Source organism: Takifugu flavidus, chromosome 10 (genome assembly GCF_003711565.1).
Source record: "Takifugu flavidus isolate HTHZ2018 chromosome 10, ASM371156v2, whole genome shotgun sequence".
NCBI lineage: Eukaryota > Metazoa > Chordata > Actinopteri > Tetraodontiformes > Tetraodontidae > Takifugu > Takifugu flavidus.
The window spans coordinates 4,132,338-4,155,481 of NC_079529.1; the positions used below are offsets into that span (position 1 = coordinate 4,132,338).

The 23,144-nt window shown below is 45.9% G+C and overlaps 4 protein-coding genes across 5 annotated transcripts; 2 read left to right on the forward strand and 2 right to left on the reverse strand.

Annotated features, from left to right (window-relative positions):
* Positions 1 to 3,615: 3,615 nt before the first annotated feature.
* Positions 3,616 to 6,797, reverse strand: has1 (hyaluronan synthase 1). Its single transcript, XM_057045546.1, has 5 exons — positions 6,575 to 6,797; positions 5,513 to 6,205; positions 5,206 to 5,431; positions 4,984 to 5,116; positions 3,616 to 4,881 (listed from the first exon to the last, which is right to left on the reverse strand). The coding sequence occupies exons 2-5, from the start codon at positions 6,194 to 6,196 to the stop codon at positions 4,206 to 4,208; spliced, it is 1,719 nt and encodes a 572-aa protein (XP_056901526.1). The 5' UTR covers positions 6,197 to 6,205; positions 6,575 to 6,797; the 3' UTR covers positions 3,616 to 4,205.
* Positions 6,798 to 8,624: 1,827 nt separating this feature from the next.
* LOC130532754 (trypsin-3-like) lies at positions 8,625 to 9,970 on the reverse strand. The gene is made up of 5 exons (XM_057045579.1): positions 9,780 to 9,970; positions 9,538 to 9,691; positions 9,091 to 9,353; positions 8,876 to 9,012; positions 8,625 to 8,804 (listed from the first exon to the last, which is right to left on the reverse strand). The coding sequence occupies exons 1-5, from the start codon at positions 9,817 to 9,819 to the stop codon at positions 8,655 to 8,657; spliced, it is 744 nt and encodes a 247-aa protein (XP_056901559.1). The 5' UTR covers positions 9,820 to 9,970; the 3' UTR covers positions 8,625 to 8,654.
* A 4,526-nt stretch (positions 9,971 to 14,496) lies between these two features.
* LOC130532741 (chemerin-like receptor 1) lies at positions 14,497 to 17,109 on the forward strand. Its single transcript, XM_057045560.1, has 2 exons — positions 14,497 to 14,707; positions 14,979 to 17,109. Exons 1-2 carry the CDS (start codon positions 14,515 to 14,517, stop codon positions 16,121 to 16,123), a joined length of 1,338 nt encoding a protein of 445 aa, XP_056901540.1. The 5' UTR covers positions 14,497 to 14,514; the 3' UTR covers positions 16,124 to 17,109.
* A 2,228-nt stretch (positions 17,110 to 19,337) lies between these two features.
* LOC130532745 (chemerin-like receptor 1) lies at positions 19,338 to 21,650 on the forward strand. 2 transcript variants are annotated; one of them, XM_057045567.1, is made up of 2 exons: positions 19,338 to 19,499; positions 19,727 to 21,650. In XM_057045567.1, the coding sequence occupies exon 2, from the start codon at positions 19,745 to 19,747 to the stop codon at positions 20,834 to 20,836; it is 1,092 nt and encodes a 363-aa protein (XP_056901547.1). In that variant the 5' UTR covers positions 19,338 to 19,499; positions 19,727 to 19,744; the 3' UTR covers positions 20,837 to 21,650. The 2 variants fall into 2 exon arrangements, with proteins under 2 accessions (XP_056901547.1, XP_056901546.1); XM_057045566.1 differs by having other exon boundaries at positions 19,340 to 19,503.
* The last annotated feature ends 1,494 nt before the right edge of the window (positions 21,651 to 23,144 follow it).

The window sequence follows — 23,144 nt, forward strand, 5'->3', positions numbered from 1 at the left end:
CTCCTCTGTCCCCAATCTCTGTCCGTACTCCTCCGCTCAAAGATGGAAAATGATAGAGGAGAATGTAAACCTGGACTGGAAATCCAGATTTGTAATGGAAACCTCAAACCACAACAATGAAAAGACACAAAAAAAACATCTCTTGGTGGTTCGCTTCATTGTTCTATAGAGCAGGATCCTGTAATGACCGTTGTTGCCATAACAACAGCTACACTTCCTCACTTCCTCTTATCTGCAGCATCATCATGTGGCGTCACACAGCTCCACCACCCTGTGAGTTTACACATATTCCAGCTGTGGTAAAACGTGCACCTTCGTATGCGTGCCAGAGTTCTCTCCTCCCCCAGACAGGGTGGTGAGGAGGATAATTGGAAACAGATGGAAGGGAAGTGATTTTTGGCTTCGTCATAAACTCAAATTGCTTTTAACTCCCCTCCCCCTGAATTTTTTGTCATTTTCTTGCCTCACAACTCAGACTAGAACCACGCTTGGACAGTCCCCCCCATCCTTTACCGGAGGAGACCGCGCACGTTGCGTCACCACAATCTGAGGTTGATGTTGCTCTGGAAATCCAGACACGTTTACTCATGTGAGAAAACAGTCCAGCCCAGCCAACTTGGGTGGTGTAAAGCTTTGAATCACTGCGTATCGGGCAGCCTCCTGCACGCACGCACGCACGCACACACATTTTAAGATTTAAAAAGGCTTTTTATTTACTGTGTGTCCACCTGCAGCTGAGACGAGACGATTATTGTGATGCAACAGCAGTTTCAGTGGAAATTGGAACACATCTGGAACCCACTGATTAGGCGGTCCAACAACACCGTGCTGTTCCTGCACTGTCTGTACGATACAACTGCTACTCCTTTGTATGAGAAGCTGAAACCTGCAGATGATATTAAATAGCGTCTTTTTGCTCCAGCTACACAATGTTCCTGCAGCGCCACAGTTCCGATCCTCCCACTCGAAGGTCTCATGCTAAGCATCAATCTTCAGGTGGTTAAAGGCGATGTGATCGGGAATTCAAACAGGGTAGAAGAAAAATCCGGTTACAGGAAAGATCTCGTTCTTTATGCAGTTTTTTCTCCACTAATTTCTGACCTCGTCTGCGCTGAATGTTTAGATCTGTTACCCTTCAATATATAACATTCAACATCCACCCACAAATTCTTGACTGTTGCTTTCTGCCCTCGTGCACGCCTCCATCGGGGGTTTTTAGTTATTAAACACTTCTGGCTGGAACATGTTTCGTTGACGATTGAACTAGCAACGGCTGCTTTGTGCGGCGAGTGAGAATCACACGGCCGCGTGCTCCAGAGGCTACTAAACATCAGTCCCGCCGAGATTAAATGTAGGATCACAGCCACGTCATTTTTGGGCAGCATCTCGTGAACAGAGGGGTCTTTTTGTTCAGCGACTGGGGCAATTACGTTTTAATCAACGATTTTAATCGGACAAGGTGTCACTTTTACTGCCCTCCACTAAACCGCAGTTCCACCCTGCGTGTAATGGACCAACATTTCCATCTACAATAAACATTCTGCTCTAATGTACGTCGAGATGATTGGGAAAACAGCTCCCACCCAGCTCACATGCGAGTCCCTGGGCCAGCGTGGCCGTTTTGTTCTTAAACGCTCCTGACACCACCCAGACTATGATTCAGATAAATCTGTATTAGTCAGATTGACAGGTCGTGCTGCATTATGACGACAGCCAGCGTGAAATAAGGAGAGTTGTTGTTTCCACTGGACGTCGGAGGGAGACTTTTAGGTACCAGAGAATGACTAAAACGCAGCTGTCACCCTTGTGGAGGTGAAGCAGCTGAGAACGCTGCTCCGGACTCGGTTTTACCCTTTCAGTTTCAGCAGCTGCGTTTGGATCCAGTAAAGGTCCATAGAGAGGATCTGATTAGAATTACTCCATCCACCAGGACTTGTCCTTCCTGATAAAAAACACACAATGTTGTCCATATGCAGGACTGATGTCCTAGCCAACGCTCCAGAATCACTGGTTTCTATGTAGCTGCTCATGTAACTGGTTTCTACGTTGGCTTCCCGTCACCTGAGTGATGTCATCAGTCGGCTTTTATATGATGACAGCTGTAATATGCTTCATTTTGGGGCCAGCCATCTTTCCTTTTTATACCTTTTCTCTTTAAATGGCTTAGAACCGACATATATTTAGGGCTCATATAATTCTTCCTCCTCCAAGTCATCATGATCCACTAACCAGCAAAAAGCCATTGTCCAGAACTACAGAACAGCCTGTCTCTCCGTGTTTAAATTGCACCCAATCCGCCCTGCTGGCGTAGGGGTTTCCATTCACCCCCAGTACCTTCCTATCAGCCAGCTACACCCCAGCCTGGTGCTCTCATCTGCTCTGGCTCGTATCAATCTCCAGATAAAAGCAGCTCTGATTCACTCCTTCTTTGCCAAATTGTCTTTGGCTCCACACCAAATACAGAAGCCGTCTTCTGCATTGACTCCTCTGCCTGATGTTATGTTGTCCTGCTCCTGTCCTCACGCCCCACAGAGTAAGAGCCTTCCAACGAAGGTTCGTTTTGCTCCATTTCTCCCCAACATCAGCCACCATCTGCCCGTGAGCGGTTAACTCCACCTCTTATTTACCCTGTTGAGAGTTATCAATGAAGGTCATTTACCTTTTGTGCCTAAATCTCGCCTAAAATCTTATTTTTACTTCTTTGCTCACAACCCAGGATGTTCTTTTGGGTCTTTTACTCTTTTGTTGTCTCTTTTTACTTGTGCTTTTCTATTTCAGAAATATGTGTGCAGCACTTTGGAAATATATTTTTCTTTTTCGTAAAAATGGAGTATTGAGTGGATTTGTATCTTGAGCATGAAACAAAGCTTGTATCCAACATGCCTGTATCACAGCTGAACAACTCTTGCACACTCTGAATGAATTCCTATGGCAACCAAACATAAAACAAGAGCCTATTTCTAAGATTGCAGGAAACAGTCACGATGAATTAATCATATTTACACTCATTTTTTTTAAATTGAACTGATGGCTTTCATGAGCAATCAAGGACTAAGGCTTTTACATGTGGACAACAGGAGTAGGAAGAAGCATAAGGTCATTGAATCCATCCCCTTCTCCAAGTCTTGGTAAGTCATCAGTCTTCCCCTCTATCTGACATGAGTTCATTTTCTGAACCTAAACGACCAAAGAAAGTCATCTGATCTTAGAGAAAATAAACAAATTACTAATAAAAATATACAGAAATGAGCACAGGAGGCATCTGGTTTCTAAAAAAGAACATCAGTTTGACTGTATGTACGTGTGTGTGTTTGTGTGTGTGTCTGGGTGTGTGTGTGTGTCCGCGTGTCCATGTGTCCTGTGACGGACTAGTGACCTATCCTGGACGTATTCCCACCTCCCAACCAGTCACTGCTGGGATAGACTCCAGCACCTCCCATCACCCAGACTGGGAATACGTAGACGGACGGACAAAAGTCATTCACATCTACAGGGAAGATTCATTTACATTTATTCAAACTCTTCATCTTATGAGCAGCAAAACCAAACATTTTCTCCTGGAACCGAAATCCAAACGGGGTCAAAATGAAAGCAAAAATTAAAAAAAAATAAAAATACAGATCAGGAAAATATTATATTTATTGATTAAATTTTTAAAATTACATTTTATATAAACCAACTAATCAAGTCACATGTTCAGCATATTCAAAGCCCCCCCCCCCCAAAAAAAACTAGAAGATTCACGAAAGGTGCATCTGTACAAATACAGCCATGTCATAGAACTATACAGCAACTAGATACAGACAAATTTAATATTTACATGTTTGTGCTCATCATGTCTAAGACTCCACGGAGGTAGAAATACTGTTGGGCTCGCTCTCCTTCACAATATGAGACTTGTCAATGTGTTTCTTTTTCAAGTAGGCGTGCTGCGCTGTGCTAATTACCATCTAGGATCCAGTGCAATGACAACAGTGGCAAAGTGAGGGTCAGTAACGTGACGCGGACTGTAAACAGCGTGACTGTGGCTGGTAACTAAAAAACCACTGAGAGGACACTACTCATAAATACAAATATTAATATACCTTTTACTTTTAAATGCCGCTCATAAATATCTGCTAACAGGCTCTCGATGCCACAGGAAATAAAGCTGGTACTTGGTCAATAAGTTAAAAGTGTCAGTAGTGGAATCCCACTAAAAGACTCTAAACATTCACTTTGTATGTCTGCGAGCGTTTCCGAAACAACCTGCGGAACCAGGCCCAGTAGAGGAAGAGCATCAGCAGCCAGTAGCAGGCGTAGGCCATACAGCCAAAGACCAGAAACTCCGTCTCCATTATCTTGGCTGGCGTTGACCAGTCCAGTCCACACTCTCTGTAAACGGTGTAGCAGAGGCCACCTAGTAGAATGGCGGCCCACACCGAGAGAGGGAGGAGAGGAATGTAGTTCCCCACCATCTTACGCCTGCCGGACGTCCCCCAGCTGCTTTTGTTCATGGTGAGGATCGCAAAGTACTTGGCGGGCAACAAGCTGGTCATGTAGAGAGCCGAGTACAGAGACATGAACACCATCACCAGGTCCCGGCGCAGGACGCAGGCGTAGGCCGCTTTGACCAGCCCGATCAGCTGGATGCAGCACAGGACCCACAGGATGTCCCACAGCGTGCCCGTCCAGAACAGCTGGATGATGGTGGCAGTGACGAAGAACGGGAAGACGCCCGAGACGATGGACTCGTAGGTCATCCACAGGTGGTGCTTGTGCCACCACATGGCGTTGAAGAGCCACTCGCGGAAGTAAGATTTGGTCCAGCGGGTCTGCTGGTTGAGCCAGCGCAGAAACTGAGCAGGCGTCTCCGTGTAGCACTTGGAGAGGGACGTGTATCTGAAGGAGATGGCAAAATGAGGAGGTCTGCGAGTCTCCCGGCAACACCGCACCTGTGTCCGGTGTTTTGGTTTTCACGGACGGTAATGATACGGTTCTTACTTTGTGGCGTAGCCCATGCTCAGCATCCGGTTGGTCAAATGTCTGTCATCACCAAAAGTACAGTGAGTTCCCAGAAACTTCTGATTGTACCAGGACTCCAAGAACTGCTGCAGGAGGTCGTTCCTGTACAAACCTGCCAGAACACAACCAAACGCATCAAAGAAATGAAGCACAGGAAGTGATTTAGAGCCCAAACTGCATCGGTGGGTGACGTGGTATTACCCAAAGGTCCGCTTATGCAGGAGACACAGTTGAAAAAGGACTGGCAGGATCTCTCGATGTTGAAAGCCATCCAGTACCTCAGGCTGCTCATGAAGCTGATGTATGAGTCTTTCAGGTTGAGGATCATCACGTCTCCCCCCACAGCGCCGTACTTGGGGTTGCTCTCCAACACTTTGCACAGCTCCACCGTGGCCAGCGGGTCCAGCTTGGTGTCCGAGTCACACACCTGAGGAGGAAGAGGGCAGGGCCACGTCATTAAAAATGTACATCTGCATTGGGGACACAACTCCGAAAGGTGGGAACGTACCTGTATGTAGTCGACCGATGACCCCAGAGCTTTGAACGCCGTATACATCACCTCCCGCTTGCCCCCCCACTTCTGCATGATGCACACGCATCTCTTCGTCTGAATTAGGTACTCGACTTCGTATCTCTGTAGATCCTCTCCTATCATGTATCCATCCTCTCCACATGCTCCCATTTCTGCATCCTGCTGGGCCTGAGCAGGATCCCACGTGTGGTAGTTGTTTTTCCACACATAGTAGCCAGGGTCCTGGTCAGAAAACACCTCTCTGAACATGTCCATCATGTAGCGGTCATCATCTGCGTTCCCGTCGATCACCATGATGATGCGCAGCAGCTCGGGGGGGTACTTCAGGGCTCTGATGGAGTCCAGGCACTCTCTGAGATAGACCGGGTCCTCCTGGTAGGCTGATATGGTGAAACCGATTTTTTTGGTGAAGGTGCACCGGTCCGCTCGAGCCTTCATCCGCCGGCGCTCAACAAAGGCGAAGAAGCTCTGGACCAGCACGTGGAACGAGAGGAGGAGTCCGTAGAAGCCAAAGGAGATGATTCCATATGTGGAGGTCACCAGTTGGAAGCCCTCCACGTAGGCCCACACCATCACACCCAGGACCAGCAGAGCAAAGAGGAAAGTGAGGATGGCGCGAAGTGTCGAGCCAAGTTTCTTCAATATCGGTTTTAGCTCCATAGCTTTTGCCTGAATGAGACCAGGACAGGAGGTTTACGGTCATTTCCTTAATGACACTGTAGGAAAGTTAGTGATTAAACATATGTAATGGAAAAAACACTAACATTACTTTTGAGTTTTATAATACAACTTTAGCATGTAAAGCCGCAGACTTTAATCAGTGATGTATTTTGTTTAGAATGTCTTTAAGTATAATGTATATGATTATACAATGTTTTATTTGAATATAAATGACACCTGGTACCAGAGTTCTATAATCAAATTTAAATGAAATTGGTCAAAAAAAAATATATTGCAGGACGAAAAGGACAATTAAATTAAATTTCTTAAACTAATTAAGTTCAAGTGTTCCTTTTTAAAGAAAATAAAAAATCATACCTGACCCGGTTCCACTGGCTTTAAATGTGCGAGACATCCACGTTGAATTTGATGTTAGAGAAAACTCCCAGGTTTTGAGACGCGTCCCAGCCATACCCGTGGGTCTTTATATCTCGGGAATTGTCAAATACGCGCGCCCCCGCTGACTCAGTCGTGCGTCAGGAAACAAGGCGGTGAAGTTTAGATTTTTCCCCCCTCTCTTGCCATAGGGATCCAAAATGTGGGAACGTTAGAAACTTCCTTAGAATGACCCACGAGGTGGAGACCAAGGTCTGATAAGGCATTTGCATAATACTTTCCATCGGTTTCAGACCTTGAATCTATTATTTTAATGAATGGAACCCTTTTATAAACAGTCGATAACAATCACTAAATTACTATAAAAAGTATGTTCTTGATGGTCCTATAACGTGAGACGTCTGGACATCATTGCAGAAACATTCTGAAAACTGAACTTATTTCAATGTTTCTGTGCATCTGCTGTCGGATGCTGCCCCCTCACGGTTTATACCTGAATAGCACGTATAAAGATGAAAATATTTCTTTATTGTGGAAGTATGGTTGAAAAAGTCAGATATTTTCAGCTGTGGGGAGTTAATGTCTAAGCTGATCTCCTGGAGAAAACGGAAGTTTCTCCGCTATACCACTAATCTCTGGCTTCAGGGGGCCTCAAGTTGACCCCTCCGCTCCACCGAGCTGCTGTCGCCGTCCCTGAGCCCAACCGATGATTACATCCCCGGAGAGATCCAGCATAGGGAATTCTCCTGACTTCTCATGAGGGTCCACGCCCTGGACCGCAGGAACTGGCTTCTGATCCGTCAACACGCTCCATGTCAGGCCCAAATAGAAGCCACCACAGCTGATGTCACATCTGAAGTCCAGGCCAGTCAGTGTTTGTGTGTGTGTGTGTGTGTGTGTGTGTGTGTGTGTGTGTGTGTGTGTGTGTGTGTGTGTGTGTGTGTGTGTGTGTGTGTTATTATTCATTACATGGGATGTGTATAATTATAGCCACTGTGCTGCACACATGAGTAACTCCACATCTGTCCCAACTGTTATTGAATGACAGCATTACAAATGTTTTATTGCTTTTGATTTAGTGATTCTAAAGCGCTGATTTCACATGTGTTCCTAGTGCTGTTTAACATCAGCTGTTTTCTGCTCCTTATCTGTCTTTTGAATGGAAAATTTATGGTTCGGCTGGGATGTCGCTCACAGTTTTTAACTGCGTTACTCTCAGGCCACATCAACTGCATTACCAAACTGCCGCAACTTATATAGTGTCTTTATATGTGGAATTCTGAGGGTTTCCACACGGTCATGTGACTCTGCTGGCAAAATCGACGTCCTACCCAAAAACCGCGCCCCTGAAAAAAAGTGCAACATGCTTCACGGAGGATGCTATTTATTGTACTTGGAGTATGAGTCCGCAGAAACCTCGTTAGGTCTTTATTTGGTGGTCCAGTAAATGCCTGGTGACTCAGCCCTCCCCCGCCACACCCTGCTAACCAAAATCCACTTCAACATCCATCTGTGCAGTTTTGATGATGGATTTTAATATGTGCACCTGAGGAGGCTTGATGTCTTCCAGTTGGTAAGCCTCCATTAAAACACACGCAGACACGCATTTGTGCTTCCAAATGAAGAAAAGAGCTGCTCTGATTTGCGTGCACTGATTTAAATCTCTTTCGGTGCCACACACGCTCCAAAATTATGAAGCGGTGCTTTATAGTTTAGACCCACGGGCAGCAGCAGCACTTTTCCCTCTGATGATTTACTGTTGCCTGACGGTGTAAATGTCAGGTTTGATCGTTGACTGTTCTGCATTTTCCTCAGAGATCCCTGAGTATTGTGTTAAACACTCCCTCCTTGATGTGTTGGGCTCTTTGATCCTGACTGTTTTGATTTACAGTCACGCTCCCCAAGCTATAAATTACAGAGCGTAACTACTGCATGGAAAATCACCTGTCGATCAGCTGACTGTCATGTAAAGTCTGGTGGGAGACGCTCTCTGCCCCAAGATCTTTATATACCACACCGTACACGCAGCACATCAACAAATTGACTTTAATTTCCTCTCTGCTCAGCCAGACGCCATGGTGTCCTTGATCCAGGAAATATAATTACAGACTTTTGTGTACACCCCGGGCTTGTTTCTCTGAGCACATCCATGGCCCCAAGACACGACTCCTTGGAGTTCTCCATCGCACATCATGGGGCCGCCGGAATCACCCTGAAGACACAAAGGTGATTTTCACCACTGTATCATTGATGCAGATGTAGAATCTGGGGTGTCTCTGTCACCTGACAGGAGTCCTTCCCTCCCTCCAGGTAGCCAGCACAGATCATGTTTTCAGTAATTTGGAAAGGATACGCATTAAAGCACGTGTTGTCGCTCAGGAGAGGGGCCTCCAGGCACTGCAGCTTATCAGGGTACCTCGCTGGAGAAGACAGACAAGTGTGCATCAGTGTGCGTGAATGGGATTACAGCAGCGCTCTCACACTGCGCGTCTCCTCACAGCCCTCGTTGCTGGGGCGCAGGCTGCCCCATCCAGAGATCAGGCACATCGTCCCGTCAGCGGCGCACTTGGAAGGCAGCACAGCAGGGCGCACAAAGCTGTTCAGGGTGGCGGGGCGGCTCAGTTTGATCAGCATTATGTCACTGTCCTGCGTGCGAGGGTTGTAGTGTGGGTGGCGGACAAACTTAGAAGACATGATGTGCTGCTCTGTCCCATCAGGTTCCCATATGTTGTGCTCTCCCAGCCGGACTTCCAAATCTGCCCTGGAAATGTTGCGATCGTGTGGTTTTATTTATCCAACAGCAATATATCATTTTCATTTCTGAGGGAGTCATCCCAAAGGGATCAATAAAGTTGACTTGAAGTTGACATTTGAAGCGTTTTGGCAACAAACTGGTTTCCATTCAGCCCCCAGTTGCCATAGTTTTCATAGTTGGAGTTTCTTACTTTGGTTTGCAGTGTGCAGCAGAGAGCACCCACTCCTCGGACAGCAGAATCCCCCCACAGAAGTTGTAGCCCGTAAAGAGAGACGCCTGGTAGGGCACGGAATTTTTCAGACACTCGTATCCTCCGACTATCTTTTCGTCATCTTTTAAGGCAACTACAGGTGAAAAAAAAAAGCATTGGGGAAGTAACAAATCAGCTATAATTCCACAGCATTTGTTCATTTATCACATTCTGTGTCATACCAGTCCCTCCGAAGAGAGTCAGGAGAATAAAAATCTTCATGGTTTCTGTCTTTCTGGCCGCCACTGAGCGTTTGCCCTCCCAGTTTTATGTATTTCGGTCCCGTTATCACTTTTCTCTCAAGGCCGTCCGTCGTCATAGATGCGCCTCAAACATTAAACATGTGTTACATTTCCCCAGAGCGCAGGGTTGGACGTACAGCAAACATTCAATAACATCTGAGGTGCAACGGCTAACACTGTTGCGCCAACATGCATTTCCCTTCTGACATCAAAGCTCACATTTCCTCTAAATTCTCTGTTATTTTCTTACAACCCCAAGACAGTTTCTTGCCAAACGCTTCCTGCGCAACACGCAGCACGAAACCTCACAGCTGAGTCAACCTCCTATGTTGGGCGATGAACTCCAGCAAGGCTTCAACCATACCTGACGCCTTCTTATCAGTAAACAGCCGCCTGGAGACGGTGCGGCGCAGAAGTGACATCTTCTACAATCAAAGCCACCCCAGGTTAAATGGTTAAATCTTCTCCATGATGAGCTTTCACCTTTGGTAGCCACGTAGGGTTTAAGTAAAGTGGGTGAAAGCCGTGTGCTGATTCAGGAGAGGTGATGCGTGAGTGTAGGTGTTTATTAGCACCACGCAGTTAAACATATAAATATGAGGGCGCATTTAACCAAACCCGTGATTATACACTTAAGGCTAAACTGTAACACGTTCCCCTCCAGCACGGGACAGTCTCCACCCCCACCTGTCATCGCTGTCTGGAAAACAACACCGTCCGTCTGATTCTTCTGCTGATTCTTATCGTTTGTTGTACAGGAAACGGTTGTTATCCTGCAAAGAAACGTATCAGGGCCGACTATGTGTCATGTCGTCGCGTACGTGTGCCCATGCAGGGAAATGTTTCCATCAAGCAGGGTCCGGAACATGTCAGTGGGATTTATTAGGGAAAACAAAATCGTTAAAATGTGCAGCAAATGCAAACACCCCCCCTCGCCCTGAGCCAATTGCTCAGAAATGTGTTTGAAAGTCTTACATGTGAGACCCAGCTGTGTCCTTTCAGCCTAAGGCATTCAGAAGTCGAACCCTCAACCCGATTGGGGCACAAGATGAAGCTCTGACCGGGACACTGGGACTCAGTGTAGGAAAAGCTCAAAGTTCCATCCCTTTGAGCATCTGCTGCCTGTGTTTAACTGGGTCCTGTTCCCCTAACCCCATTCCAAAGCCCCCCAGAATAACCGTGGTCAGACAGTCAGCACTGTGTGATGAACGCTCCGCCAGGCTTGTTTGCTGAGTTCGGGCTGACATTCATATTCCCAGTCTGGCATTGCGGTTGAAAGCAGGGACGAATGTAAGGAAGTGGTTGAGGTTATTGAGGTTTTGCTTTTCTTCCCCCTATGAGGTGTGTTTCATGGAAAAGAAAAAGAGGTTGGAGAGCGTCACGAGCTGTCGGGGCAAAAGAAGAAAAAAAGACATGGGCATCGATTTTTGACTTGAAAACAACATTCTTGGAATCCCCACACCCTCAACGTTGGTTTGATTTACAGTCAGCGCTGCGGCGGGCGACAACATCAACAAACCTTTGAGTTATTCCAGCGCGCGGCGGATTCCCACCATTCACGCCTTGTGTTTCGGCCACGTTTGGACAGGACAGTTGCTGCGCGGCAGCTTCACAAAGCGTTTGGAAGCACTGCGAGCTCGCTCTGTTTTTCACTCAGGACCAGCAAAAATACTGGGTGTGTAATAGCAACGCTGGCGCACTAAAGTATGTCATTAGCGCTTCACTGTCCCACACGTGGCCTCGCACACGCTCACAGTCATTCCAGCCGTACCTCTCAGCTTGCCCTCCCACCCCCTCGGTTGTTGCCGTGAATAATAAAACCCCCTGTGCTCCAAATTGTTTCACCCTCTGCAGAAAGTCTCCTCAAACCTCCACTGGCTGCCCTGCACACCCAAATTGGTATTTGTGCGGCGTACACATAATTACAGGTTTGGTTGGTAAATCAAGAACTCTGGCCTCTGAAAGCTTCCCTCAAACTACAGCCTTGGAAGAGCTATTAATATCCTCCACAGACACCAGCAGAATGCGCCTGCCTTTGAGTTTCTGCTGCAGAAAAATAAATCAAAAGGGAGCTTTTACTTTAATGTGATTATATTGTCCGCACTTAGTTGCAGTAAGGAGAGCTGGTTCCCTCCATTGTTCCATGTCAAACACTGGTTTGGATGTCTTTTTGCACTTGAGTGGATTCAGATGCTGAATATTTATGCATCTGGCAACAAAAAGGCAAATCCGCCTACACATGTTAATAATGCCGTTGCCCTGAACTCATGCAGGGAAGGGGAGCAAATGCACTGATAAATACACATCCAAGATTTATGCTTCCTCTATTCTCAATCCTTACTTCCGCCCCCTCACATCTGGACTATTGGCAGGACACGGTTCCTGTGAGCTGGATGGGGGAGTTATCCGAAGGTGGGGCAACTCCCGCCGTGTGAATCTGATCATTGCAACATTTTTGCTGAGTTGGGTTCCGTTGTTCCCAAAGCACGAACGTCGCTGTGGGTTATACGTGCGCCTGTTACTTCTAACAGGAAAACGCACAACATCAAATGAAATAAAAATATTTACTGTTTTTAGCTGTGTAGGCTTGTCTGTATGTTTTGCAACAGCAGGACTAATATTAAAAAAACATGCACAAATGCTGGTGGTGGAGCTGAACATGTTTGTACTGGAAGACCTGACCCCAGCTACCTTTACTTCTGATATGCCTATCTATTGGGGGATGGACTGTTTAGAGTCCCTGAAACGCTGGAGGGGTGGGGCTGCACGCCGACAACAGATCAGTTCAGCACTTTCGTTCAGCCGCATGGAAGCCATGGAAGTGGGTGATGATGAAGCCACGGCGCTTCGGAGCATGTTTGCCGCAGAAGAAATCCAGCGTTCGTTCAGAGTTCGGTGGCTCGAAACAGCCGAGTCTGACATGACATGATGGCAAAGCACAACACAAATTAGTGTAAAGTTGAAGAAATGATTTGAATCAATTTTTCCAGAAATATGAGGTGCCGTGGAAACGCAAACCACGCAGATTTCCAGGATTTCTTTTGCCCGCATAAATAATTCCTGGAGCTAAAAGTTCCTAGAAACGTTGTCGACTAAATTTTAAACTGTCTGTATGTATCTGAATAAATGGTTGGAATTTGTCTTGTTTTTTTCCTCCAGGATAATGATGCCTATTTAAATATGATAGAAACCTGCCAAACCGCTGTGTAATTACCTGAGTCAGCCTGAGTTGGCTGTAGTTAGAGGAAGCAAATGGGGCTCCTTCCCTCAACAAAGCTGTGACCAGCGGAACAAAGAGGGTTGCATGTAATCCATGTTCTGCCTTCTTTGTTTTTGCTTGTTAGATGGAAAACAATAGAGGGGTTTTTTTTTTGTTTCTGTTTTTTTAAAAAGCTTCACATTTAGTGTTGGCGGAAATGGCCAATTTATCATTTAAAACTTTCCATGGGGGATTTGGCAGTGAGAGGATTAACCCACAGGAACATGGACAAATATGTGGGTTGCTATGAGGCCACATTAGAGTGGGAGGAAACATGAGCGTGAAACAGATGAAATGCTCACCCCCACTGAAAGGTAGGGCTCATCTCTGGGGGGACGTGAGATTCTGTGTCTCCCCAGCCCCCGTGTTCATACTCTGACCCACCTCCTGCAGCTCTCTGCTCTTCCTGTTCGGAGGATTTCTCTACCTCCGCATGTGATCATTATGAAATTTCAGCATGTCAGCGAGCTTCATTAAATCTTCTGCTTCACCCTGTTATTTGTTCAAAATAAAGCTTCTAACTCTCTTAAGCAAATGTGTGGGTTTGCATAATTGCAGAGTCTTGGAATAGAATTTAGTTCCACTTTTTGGAACTCTGAGAACTTGACTGATGTAGTTTACAGACAACAGGAGGAATTTAAAAAAGTGGCTTATACAGATTAACTTGCTGGGAATTGCGGATGAAATTCACCCCGGGTTGAGCTGTCTGGTCTCTTTGTATATGTAAAAATATGCCCAGTAAGACCAACAGAGACGTCTACACTGGGAGAGTCACTTCAAACGGATGGTGACGCCAAAGGAGTGACCTGCAATTTCATCAAGCTTGCAGGGCAACCGTGACTTATCAAATGGTTGCTGCTGTGATTTTCTTATGGAAGCGATGAGAAAATGGCAAATATGGAACCTTAACATGGAGCTGTCAGCTCAGACATAACCATGGCCTTTGAGCCTCAACCAAACATGAGCTCAGGCCACATGGAGAAAAACACATTACGCACCAGCGGCGTGGCTGGTTCACATGAGAGATGACAGATTCGCTCTTTCTCAGGTAGTCATCGAAAACAACCCGTAATTTATGCATTGATTTGTTTGGATTTTCACTTGTGGAGTTTCCCCTAAAAAAAAAAAAAGCCCAAAAAAAGCCCAAGGTCTAAAAGAAGGCACGTTGAGGCAGGATGAAGATGCCAGCATAAGAACTCAGCAGCAGCATCAGCAGCTCGGTGCACAAATGAAGTTGAATCCACTAATGTGGGTTCACTGATCTACGGAGGTTAATTTTCCAAACGCGTACTTGATCACGCAAAAAGCGTAACGATCCAAGAGTTTTAACGGCTTTCAAAGGAGGCGAGAGCGCGCAGCCGCAGATCCCGCCTGCTGTGGGCGATGACGTCATGTATTTAAGGATTCGGGGATCTGATGAGCACAATTCCTTTCGGCAGGTCGGAACACATCGGTTCTACGGAGGGAGCAACCTGGAGCTTCGGCCAAGTTAAATCCTTAGATTCCTGTATCCGAAGGAGGCTATACGCCGGAAACAGATTGGAGTTGGCTTTGGAGGGAAGACTCGGATCTTTGTCCGGGACTTTGGAGCGCAATTTAAACTCAACCGGTGCGTCCTCAGCGCGAGAGCAAAACAGTGTTTCAATGCTTTCAAAAGGACTTTTGTAAATCATATTCTATTCCAGAATCAGTCAAGTGATTTCCCTCTTCTGATCTACAGTCAGTGGAAAATTGTTTTACTGCTTGTTGAAACTTAATTTAATTTAATTTTAATTTTATTTTTTAATTTAATTTTAATTTCAGTTTTCTTTGAACAGATCCATCTGCCTACAGAACGATGAAGCATCATTTAGTAATTTAAATGTTAATGTGTTTTGCAGGTTTTGAGGCCATGATGACAACAGACTGCCCTTTCTATCACCTCAACGCCACAGACGGCCTGAAAAATGTCACTGCCTACGAGGACGACGAAGAGTACGACTACAGGGAAGAGCACGCGGAGCTGAGGCAGTCGCTCAACACCATGAGCCTGATCGTCTACTCCCTGGCGTTTGTTCTGGGCGTCCTCGGGAACGGCGTGGTTATCTGGGTGACGGGCTTCAAGATGAAGAAGACCGTCAACACCGTTTGGTTCCTCAACCTGGCCGTGGCCGACTTCCTCTTCACGGCGTTCCTGCCCCTGAGCGTCACGTACACGGCCATGGATTTCCACTGGCCGTTCGGCAAGTTCATGTGTAAGCTGAACAGCACCGTGAGCTTTCTGAACATGTTTGCCAGTGTGTACATCCTGGTGGTGATCAGCGTGGACAGATATGTGTCTGTGGTTTTGCCCGTCTGGGCCCAGAACCACAGGAGCGTACGCAAGGCGTCCTGCGTGAGTCTGGCTGTTTGGGTCCTGGCTCTGATTCTGAGCACGCCGTACTTCATCTTCAGGGACACGGCTCCTTCGTATTTCAGCGAAGACATCATTAACTGCTTCAACAACTACGCTCTGTCTGACGATTATGAAACCCCGTCTGTGAACCAGCTGCGGCAGTTCCGTCATCAGGCCATGACCATCACCCGCTTCCTCCTGGGATTCGTGGTCCCCTTCACCGTCATCGTCTCCTGCTACGCCGTCATAATCCATCGCCTCAGAAGAAATCGCACCCTGGCCAGCCAGTCCAGCCGTCCTTTTAAGATCATCGCCGCGGTGATCACCACCTTCTTCCTGTGCTGGGCTCCGTACCACATCATGGTGCTCATAGAGCTCATAAACCACATGGCCACTCATGAAAACGAAACGCTAGACCATGTGACCACTATCGGACTCCCCATAGCAACCAGCCTGGCCTTCCTCAACAGCTGCCTGAATCCGCTTCTGTATGTGTTTATGGGCCAAGATTTCAAGGATAAAGTCCGCAAATCCATCTTGAAGGTGCTGGAGACTGCCTTCCAGGAGGAGGTGTCTCGCTCCTATACCTACACAAACTCAATGGTCACCAGCCGGAGCAAAGAAAAGTCTTTTTCTGACGCTGAGGTGTAAACCGGGCCAGAGCGTTGGCAAACACCTTTTCGTGAAATGTAAGTTTGATATATTGAGCAGACCTTTGTCAGCCATAAATGTCCTGCTCAAGCATGTGTTGCTTCCGTCAGGAGGACAGTTTGCCGCCAGTTTTATGATTGGTAAATGCTCTTAAAGAGCACGGAAGAGTTATTCTTTCAACACAGCTGTCAACTACAAAGATCCACCCTCTATCCCTGATGAGACGTTTAAGTACCAGAAATATGTCTGTTCGATTTAGGGTGACACAGAAGGGTCTCTTCCTGAAAAGTCTCCATTATCTCACAGAATGCGCTCTCTGAATGGAGACGGGTGGGGTCCATGTATGAAATAGAAGCACATTAAGAAGCACAATTACATTACCGATTTTATTTTTTATCGGCAGAACGATTTATGGGATAAAACTGCAGATCCGTTTCTGGGTGGAAACAGTGAATTGGATTATCCAATCCATTATCAAACTGGAGATTAGATGGAGGTCTTCACGGGACGCTCCAGGAATGCTGTTTCAGCCAGTTATAACTCTAAAATAATTTGTATTGTAAGCTTATAGCTAGCAGGTATCACAAGTTTATTTAAGAATTAGGGGTTATTTTGACAGTAACAATGACAATGAGGACAAAGCCGAAACATAAACTACAGATACTACTCTTCATTTAACCTATATATTCATTTAAAGTAACCGTGTATGCTCTACTTCCTGCTTTTTTCTGTTGCCGCCAAACACTATAAAAAAAGCAGCAATTTTGCTAGCCGCATGTCTTCTGAAGGCTGAATACTACAAAGACAGAGATGTCTTGAGAACGTTATTACAAAATCAGTTGATTGTACTTTTATTTGTTTGTTTATCGGTCTTTTGTGGGGTATTTACCATGAACTGGGATTTTTAATGAAACCTAAATTACAAGTCTGTACCCTTTTTTTGTCTGTGTATAAGAGGACTGGAATTAAAAATTATTTTTTCTTAACTATGAATCTGCAGGTTTGTGTTAATATTGTGGTTGTAGAATCTTCAAAGTTACTGGCATATTTTAGGATTCTGACACCACTGGTGACAAATGTGTGCATGTGACATCATTCTGACATCTGAAAATTCATCTCTCCTCACCGGATGTGTGCATGACAGCGAATGTTCCGCTGCTACTGCAGACATATACTGAGCAGCAACACCCTTGCTGATGACTTCCTTAGATAACTTTAATATTGTGAGCTATTTAAAAATAAGGCCTAAACTCTTCGGTCTACTCATGGTCTGCTTTACCCTCCTCAGCTCTTTTACTTTGCCATGTGCCTCGGAAGAGTTGGTGCCAAGCACTTTTTGGAGCAGACTTGCATCCTTTGATCCTTCAAACAGTGGCTTTTAACTAATATTGGGTTCATATCTCTTGGTCCTTTACTGACATGTAGGTTAGTTGCACGAGTTAATGTTTGCTAGGTACAGAAAAAGGCTACATGGGCATCAATTTAATAAAAAACATATATGGGAATTTGTTTTGAAAAACCATTCTTGCAGTTGAGCTTTGTTGTGTATTGAGGCTATTTACAGGTGACGCTTACCTCTGTGAGTTTAAGCCTGGCTGTTGCGGCGCCGCCATTCAAAAGAACAGACCGGTAGCCTTAGAACCGCCATCATTTATTTGAGTTTTACAGTTTAATAGCCGATGAAAGGTTGGAGCGGCGGTAGTCTGGCTTGTATATGTAGTGTGCCAGTGTCCCCTGGGGCTGTGTGATTAAGCATCATGGGGCCAAGCAGTTGTGGACCATTACAGGAGGATGAGACTGCTCCTGTTTGAGCTGCTTTTGAAGCTGAGACTTACTGTTTTCTTCTAGATGAAGGTCATGACAAATGTTACCTGTCCGTCAGTCTCTGTTAGAATTTGTTGCACTCGTCCAGATTAAAGGTTCAGAATTAAGAATTGACCGTGATGTGCTCAGGCATGTTTCTCTTTCTGTATGTGCAGCCGCATCCATGCATGTAGAATCTCTAGAACGTATCACAGCTCCCTCCATCCATTTCCCTCCTGCCCTCAGTTTTCCACTCTACCTGTCCCACTCCCACCTCATCAGTCCAACTCCACTCACCTGTCAGCTCAGCTGCGTCTCATCCCAGTCATCTCAGCATATAAGCCTCTCCTGCACTTGACTCCTTGTTCTTCAGCTTCGATGCAAGACTTTCCAGCATTATTTTCCTGCCTGATTTCCTGTTACCGACCCTACTTGTCTTTGTTCTGCCTGCCTTGCCTTTTCCCCGGAAAACCAACCTGCTTTCTGTCCCTGACCACGCATGCTGCCCTCGTGTCTCCTGCTATAATCTGCTTCCCCGGCCTCGACTCGTCTGCCACTTGCCCCTCATCGGTTCCTCTGCCTTGCCGCCCGGCTCTGGACCCCTCCCCTTGGCTGTACTACCAAGAGTAAGCCCATTCCCTTCCCCGAATCCCAAACCCAGAGACTCCTTATGGGCCACTGGTCTGAAGGAAGGGCTGTTTCCTGAAGTCGTGGCTCATATCTAAGTTTGCTACTGTGTTTTCTGTTTTCTATTAAAGACTTTACCAATTGATCCTGAGCTCAAGTGTACTGCTAGTGGGTCCATATTAACTTGTCACAGAATGACATAACTACCTGCATTTGCTTATATATTTAGCTCCTGCTGTAAATTTCTGCAAGAGAACATTGAGAAAGGTCAGTATTCTAAGCTATGAAACCATATGTTGTTTTAGAGAGACTGAAACTTTTGGCTTTTTTAGTAAGATTTTTTTTGGAATTGGACCAATTGGATCAGTGTGTACTACCATCGTTATTTACTGCCTGACCTTTGTTCTGGACGTCCTTGGGGACACTGTGGTTATCTGGGTGACGGGCTTCAAGATGAAGAAGACCGTCGACACCATTTGGTTCTCAACCTCGCCGTTGCCGACTTCCTCTCCTCTCACGGCCGTGAATCTCTTCGGGAGCCATTAGAATCTTTGGAGCTTCACTCACCTGGTTGTTGGTTGTTCCAGCCCTCATTTTGCGGGTCGTTGAAACCTCCCCTGACACGTTTGAAAGGCCTCTTCTCCTGGGGATGTTTTTCAGCACTGCATTGTAAACCGGTGACACGTGATGCCTCAGACCCCGCCCCCCCGATGGTCTTTCCAGGCACTTCACTCCTCTCTCAAACCATCTCCCCTGACTTATCATTTGACAATATCTGACGTTACCAAGGCGTTACCATACAGCGGAGGCTCTGGCATAAAGTTCATTTGATGCTAATGAAACCAGCATACTTCCTGCAGCAGATTCAGGCTTAACGTCAGTGTTTTGATAACTACCTGGTATTTGAAGCCACAAAAACCTTTTTTGCATCCATCCAAGCTTTGGTGTAGGTAAGATGTCATGACTACATGCACATTTTAATATGTAGTATTTATTTATTTATTTATTAATCTTATTTTTTTTTTTATTAATTATTGGATTAGTTGGCTTAGTTGTTAGTTGTACTTCTGGGCACAATTGAAAAATGTTTCTTCAGTTCGGTGCTAATTTCAGAGTTGCTGATTTAGCAAATGATTATACAAATTTTGACTGATGTCTCGTTGTTGACTGCAGGTCCAGTCAGCGAGGGAGATGACTTTTAACAACTCCAGTTTAATCAATAGAACAGGTCTGTCTGAAGATCTCAATAGCTCAAATAATCTGAAATGGTCGCTCAACACCATGAGCCTGATCGTCTACTCCCTGGCGTTTGTTCTGGGCGTCCTCGGGAACGGCGTGGTTATCTGGGTGACGGGCTTCAAGATGAAGAAGACCGTCAACACCGTTTGGTTCCTCAACCTGGCCGTGGCCGACTTCCTCTTCACGGCGTTCCTGCCCCTGAGCGTCACGTACACGGCCATGGATTTCCACTGGCCGTTCGGCAAGTTCATGTGTAAGCTGAACAGCACCGTGAGCTTTCTGAACATGTTTGCCAGTGTGTACATCCTGGTGGTGATCAGCGTGGACAGATATGTGTCTGTGGTTTTGCCCGTCTGGGCCCAGAACCACAGGAGCGTACGCAAGGCGTCCTGCGTGAGTCTGGCTGTTTGGGTCCTGGCTCTGATTCTGAGCACGCCGTACTTCATCTTCAGGGACACGGCTCCTTCGTATTTCAGCGAAGACATCATTAACTGCTTCAACAACTACGCTCTGTCTGACGATTATGAAACCCCGTCTGTGAACCAGCTGCGGCAGTTCCGTCATCAGGCCATGACCATCACCCGCTTCCTCCTGGGATTCGTGGTCCCCTTCACCGTCATCGTCTCCTGCTACGCCGTCATAATCCATCGCCTCAGAAGAAATCGCACCCTGGCCAGCCAGTCCAGCCGTCCTTTTAAGATCATCGCCGCGGTGATCACCACCTTCTTCCTGTGCTGGGCTCCGTACCACATCATGGTGCTCATAGAGCTCATAAACCACATGGCCACTCATGAAAACGAAACGCTAGACCATGTGACCACTATCGGACTCCCCATAGCAACCAGCCTGGCCTTCCTCAACAGCTGCCTGAATCCGCTTCTGTATGTGTTTATGGGCCAAGATTTCAAGGATAAAGTCCGCAAATCCATCTTGAAGGTGCTGGAGACTGCCTTCCAGGAGGAGGTGTCTCGCTCCTATACCTACACAAACTCAATGGTCACCAGCCGGAGCAAAGAAAAGTCTTTTTCTGACGCTGAGGTGTAAACCGGGCCAGAGCGTTGGCAAACACCTTTTCGTGAAATGTAAGTTTGATATATTGAGCAGACCTTTGTCAGCCATAAATGTCCTGCTCAAGCATGTGTTGCTTCCGTCAGGAGGACAGTTTGCCGCCAGTTTTATGATTGGTAAATGCTCTTAAAGAGCACGGAAGAGTTATTCTTTCAACACAGCTGTCAACTACAAAGATCCACCCTCTATCCCTGATGAGACGTTTAAGTACCAGAAATATGTCTGTTCGATTTAGGGTGACACAGAAGGGTCTCTTCCTGAAAAGTCTCCATTATCTCACAGAATGCGCTCTCTGAATGGAGACGGGTGGGGTCCATGTATGAAATAGAAGCACATTAAGAAGCACAATTACATTACCGATTTTATTTTTTATCGGCAGAACGATTTATGGGATAAAACTGCAGATCCGTTTCTGGGTGGAAACAGTGAATTGGATTATCCAATCCATTATCAAACTGGAGATTAGATGGAGGTCTTCACGGGACGCTCCAGGAATGCTGTTTCAGCCAGTTATAACTCTAAAATAATTTGTATTGTAAGCTTATAGCTAGCAGGTATCACAAGTTTATTTAAGAATTAGGGGTTATTTTGACAGTAACAATGACAATGAGGACAAAGCCGAAACATAAACTACAGATACTACTCTTCATTTAACCTATATATTCATTTAAAGTAACCGTGTATGCTCTACTTCCTGCTTTTTTCTGTTGCCGCCAAACACTATAAAAAAAGCAGCAATTTTGCTAGCCGCATGTCTTCTGAAGGCTGAATACTACAAAGACAGAGATGTCTTGAGAACGAAAAATTTTTTTGTTGATGTTTTATTTGTTTGTTTATCGGTCTTTTGTGGGGTATTTACCATGAACTGGGATTTTTAATGAAACCTAAATTACAAGTCTGTACCCTTTTTTTGTCTGTGTATAAGAGGACTGGAATTAAAAATTATTTTTTCTTAACTATGAATCTGCAGGTTTGTGTTAATATTGTGGTTGTAGAATCTTCAAAGTTACTGGCATATTTTAGGATTCTGACACCACTGGTGACAAATGTGTGCATGTGACATCATTCTGACATCTGAAAATTCATCTCTCCTCACCGGATGTGTGCATGACAGCGAATGTTCCGCTGCTACTGCAGACATATACTGAGCAGCAACACCCTTGCTGATGACTTCCTTAGATAACTTTAATATTGTGAGCTATTTAAAAATAAGGCCTAAACTCTTCGGTCTACTCATGGTCTGCTTTACCCTCCTCAGCTCTTTTACTTTGCCATGTGCCTCGGAAGAGTTGGTGCCAAGCACTTTTTGGAGCAGACTTGCATCCTTTGATCCTTCAAACAGTGGCTTTTAACTAATATTGGGTTCATATCTCTTGGTCCTTTACTGACATGTAGGTTAGTTGCACGAGTTAATGTTTGCTAGGTACAGAAAAAGGCTACATGGGCATCAATTTAATAAAAAACATATATGGGAATTTGTTTTGAAAAACCATTCTTGCAGTTGAGCTTTGTTGTGTATTGAGGCTATTTACAGGTGACGCTTACCTCTGTGTTTAAGCCTGGCTGTTGCGGCGCCGCCATTCAAAAGAACAGACCGGTAGCCTTAGAACCGCCATCATTTATTTGAGTTTTACAGTTTAATAGCCGATGAAAGGTTGGAGCGGCGGTAGTCTGGCTTGTATATGTAGTGTGCCAGTGTCCCCTGGGGCTGTGTGATTAAGCATCATGGGGCCAAGCAGTTGTGGACCATTACAGGAGGATGAGACTGCTCCTGTTTGAGCTGCTTTTGAAGCTGAGACTTACTGTTTTCTTCTAGATGAAGGTCATGACAAATGTTACCTGTCCGTCAGTCTCTGTTAGAATTTGTTGCACTCGTCCAGATTAAAGGTTCAGAATTAAGAATTGACCGTGATGTGCTCAGGCATGTTTCTCTTTCTGTATGTGCAGCCGCATCCATGCATGTAGAATCTCTAGAACGTATCACAGCTCCCTCCATCCATTTCCCTCCTGCCCTCAGTAGTTTTCCACTCTACCTGTCAGCCACTCCCACCTCATCAGTCCAACTCCACTCACCTGTCAGCTCAGCTGCGTCTCATCCCAGTCATCTCAGCATATAAGCCTCTCCTGCACTTGACTCCTTGTTCTTCAGCTTCGATGCAAGACTTTCCAGCATTATTTTCCTGCCTGATTTCCTGTTACCGACCCTACTTGTCTTTGTTCTGCCTGCCTTGCCTTTTCCCCGGAAAACCAACCTGCTTTCTGTCCCTGACCACGCATGCTGCCC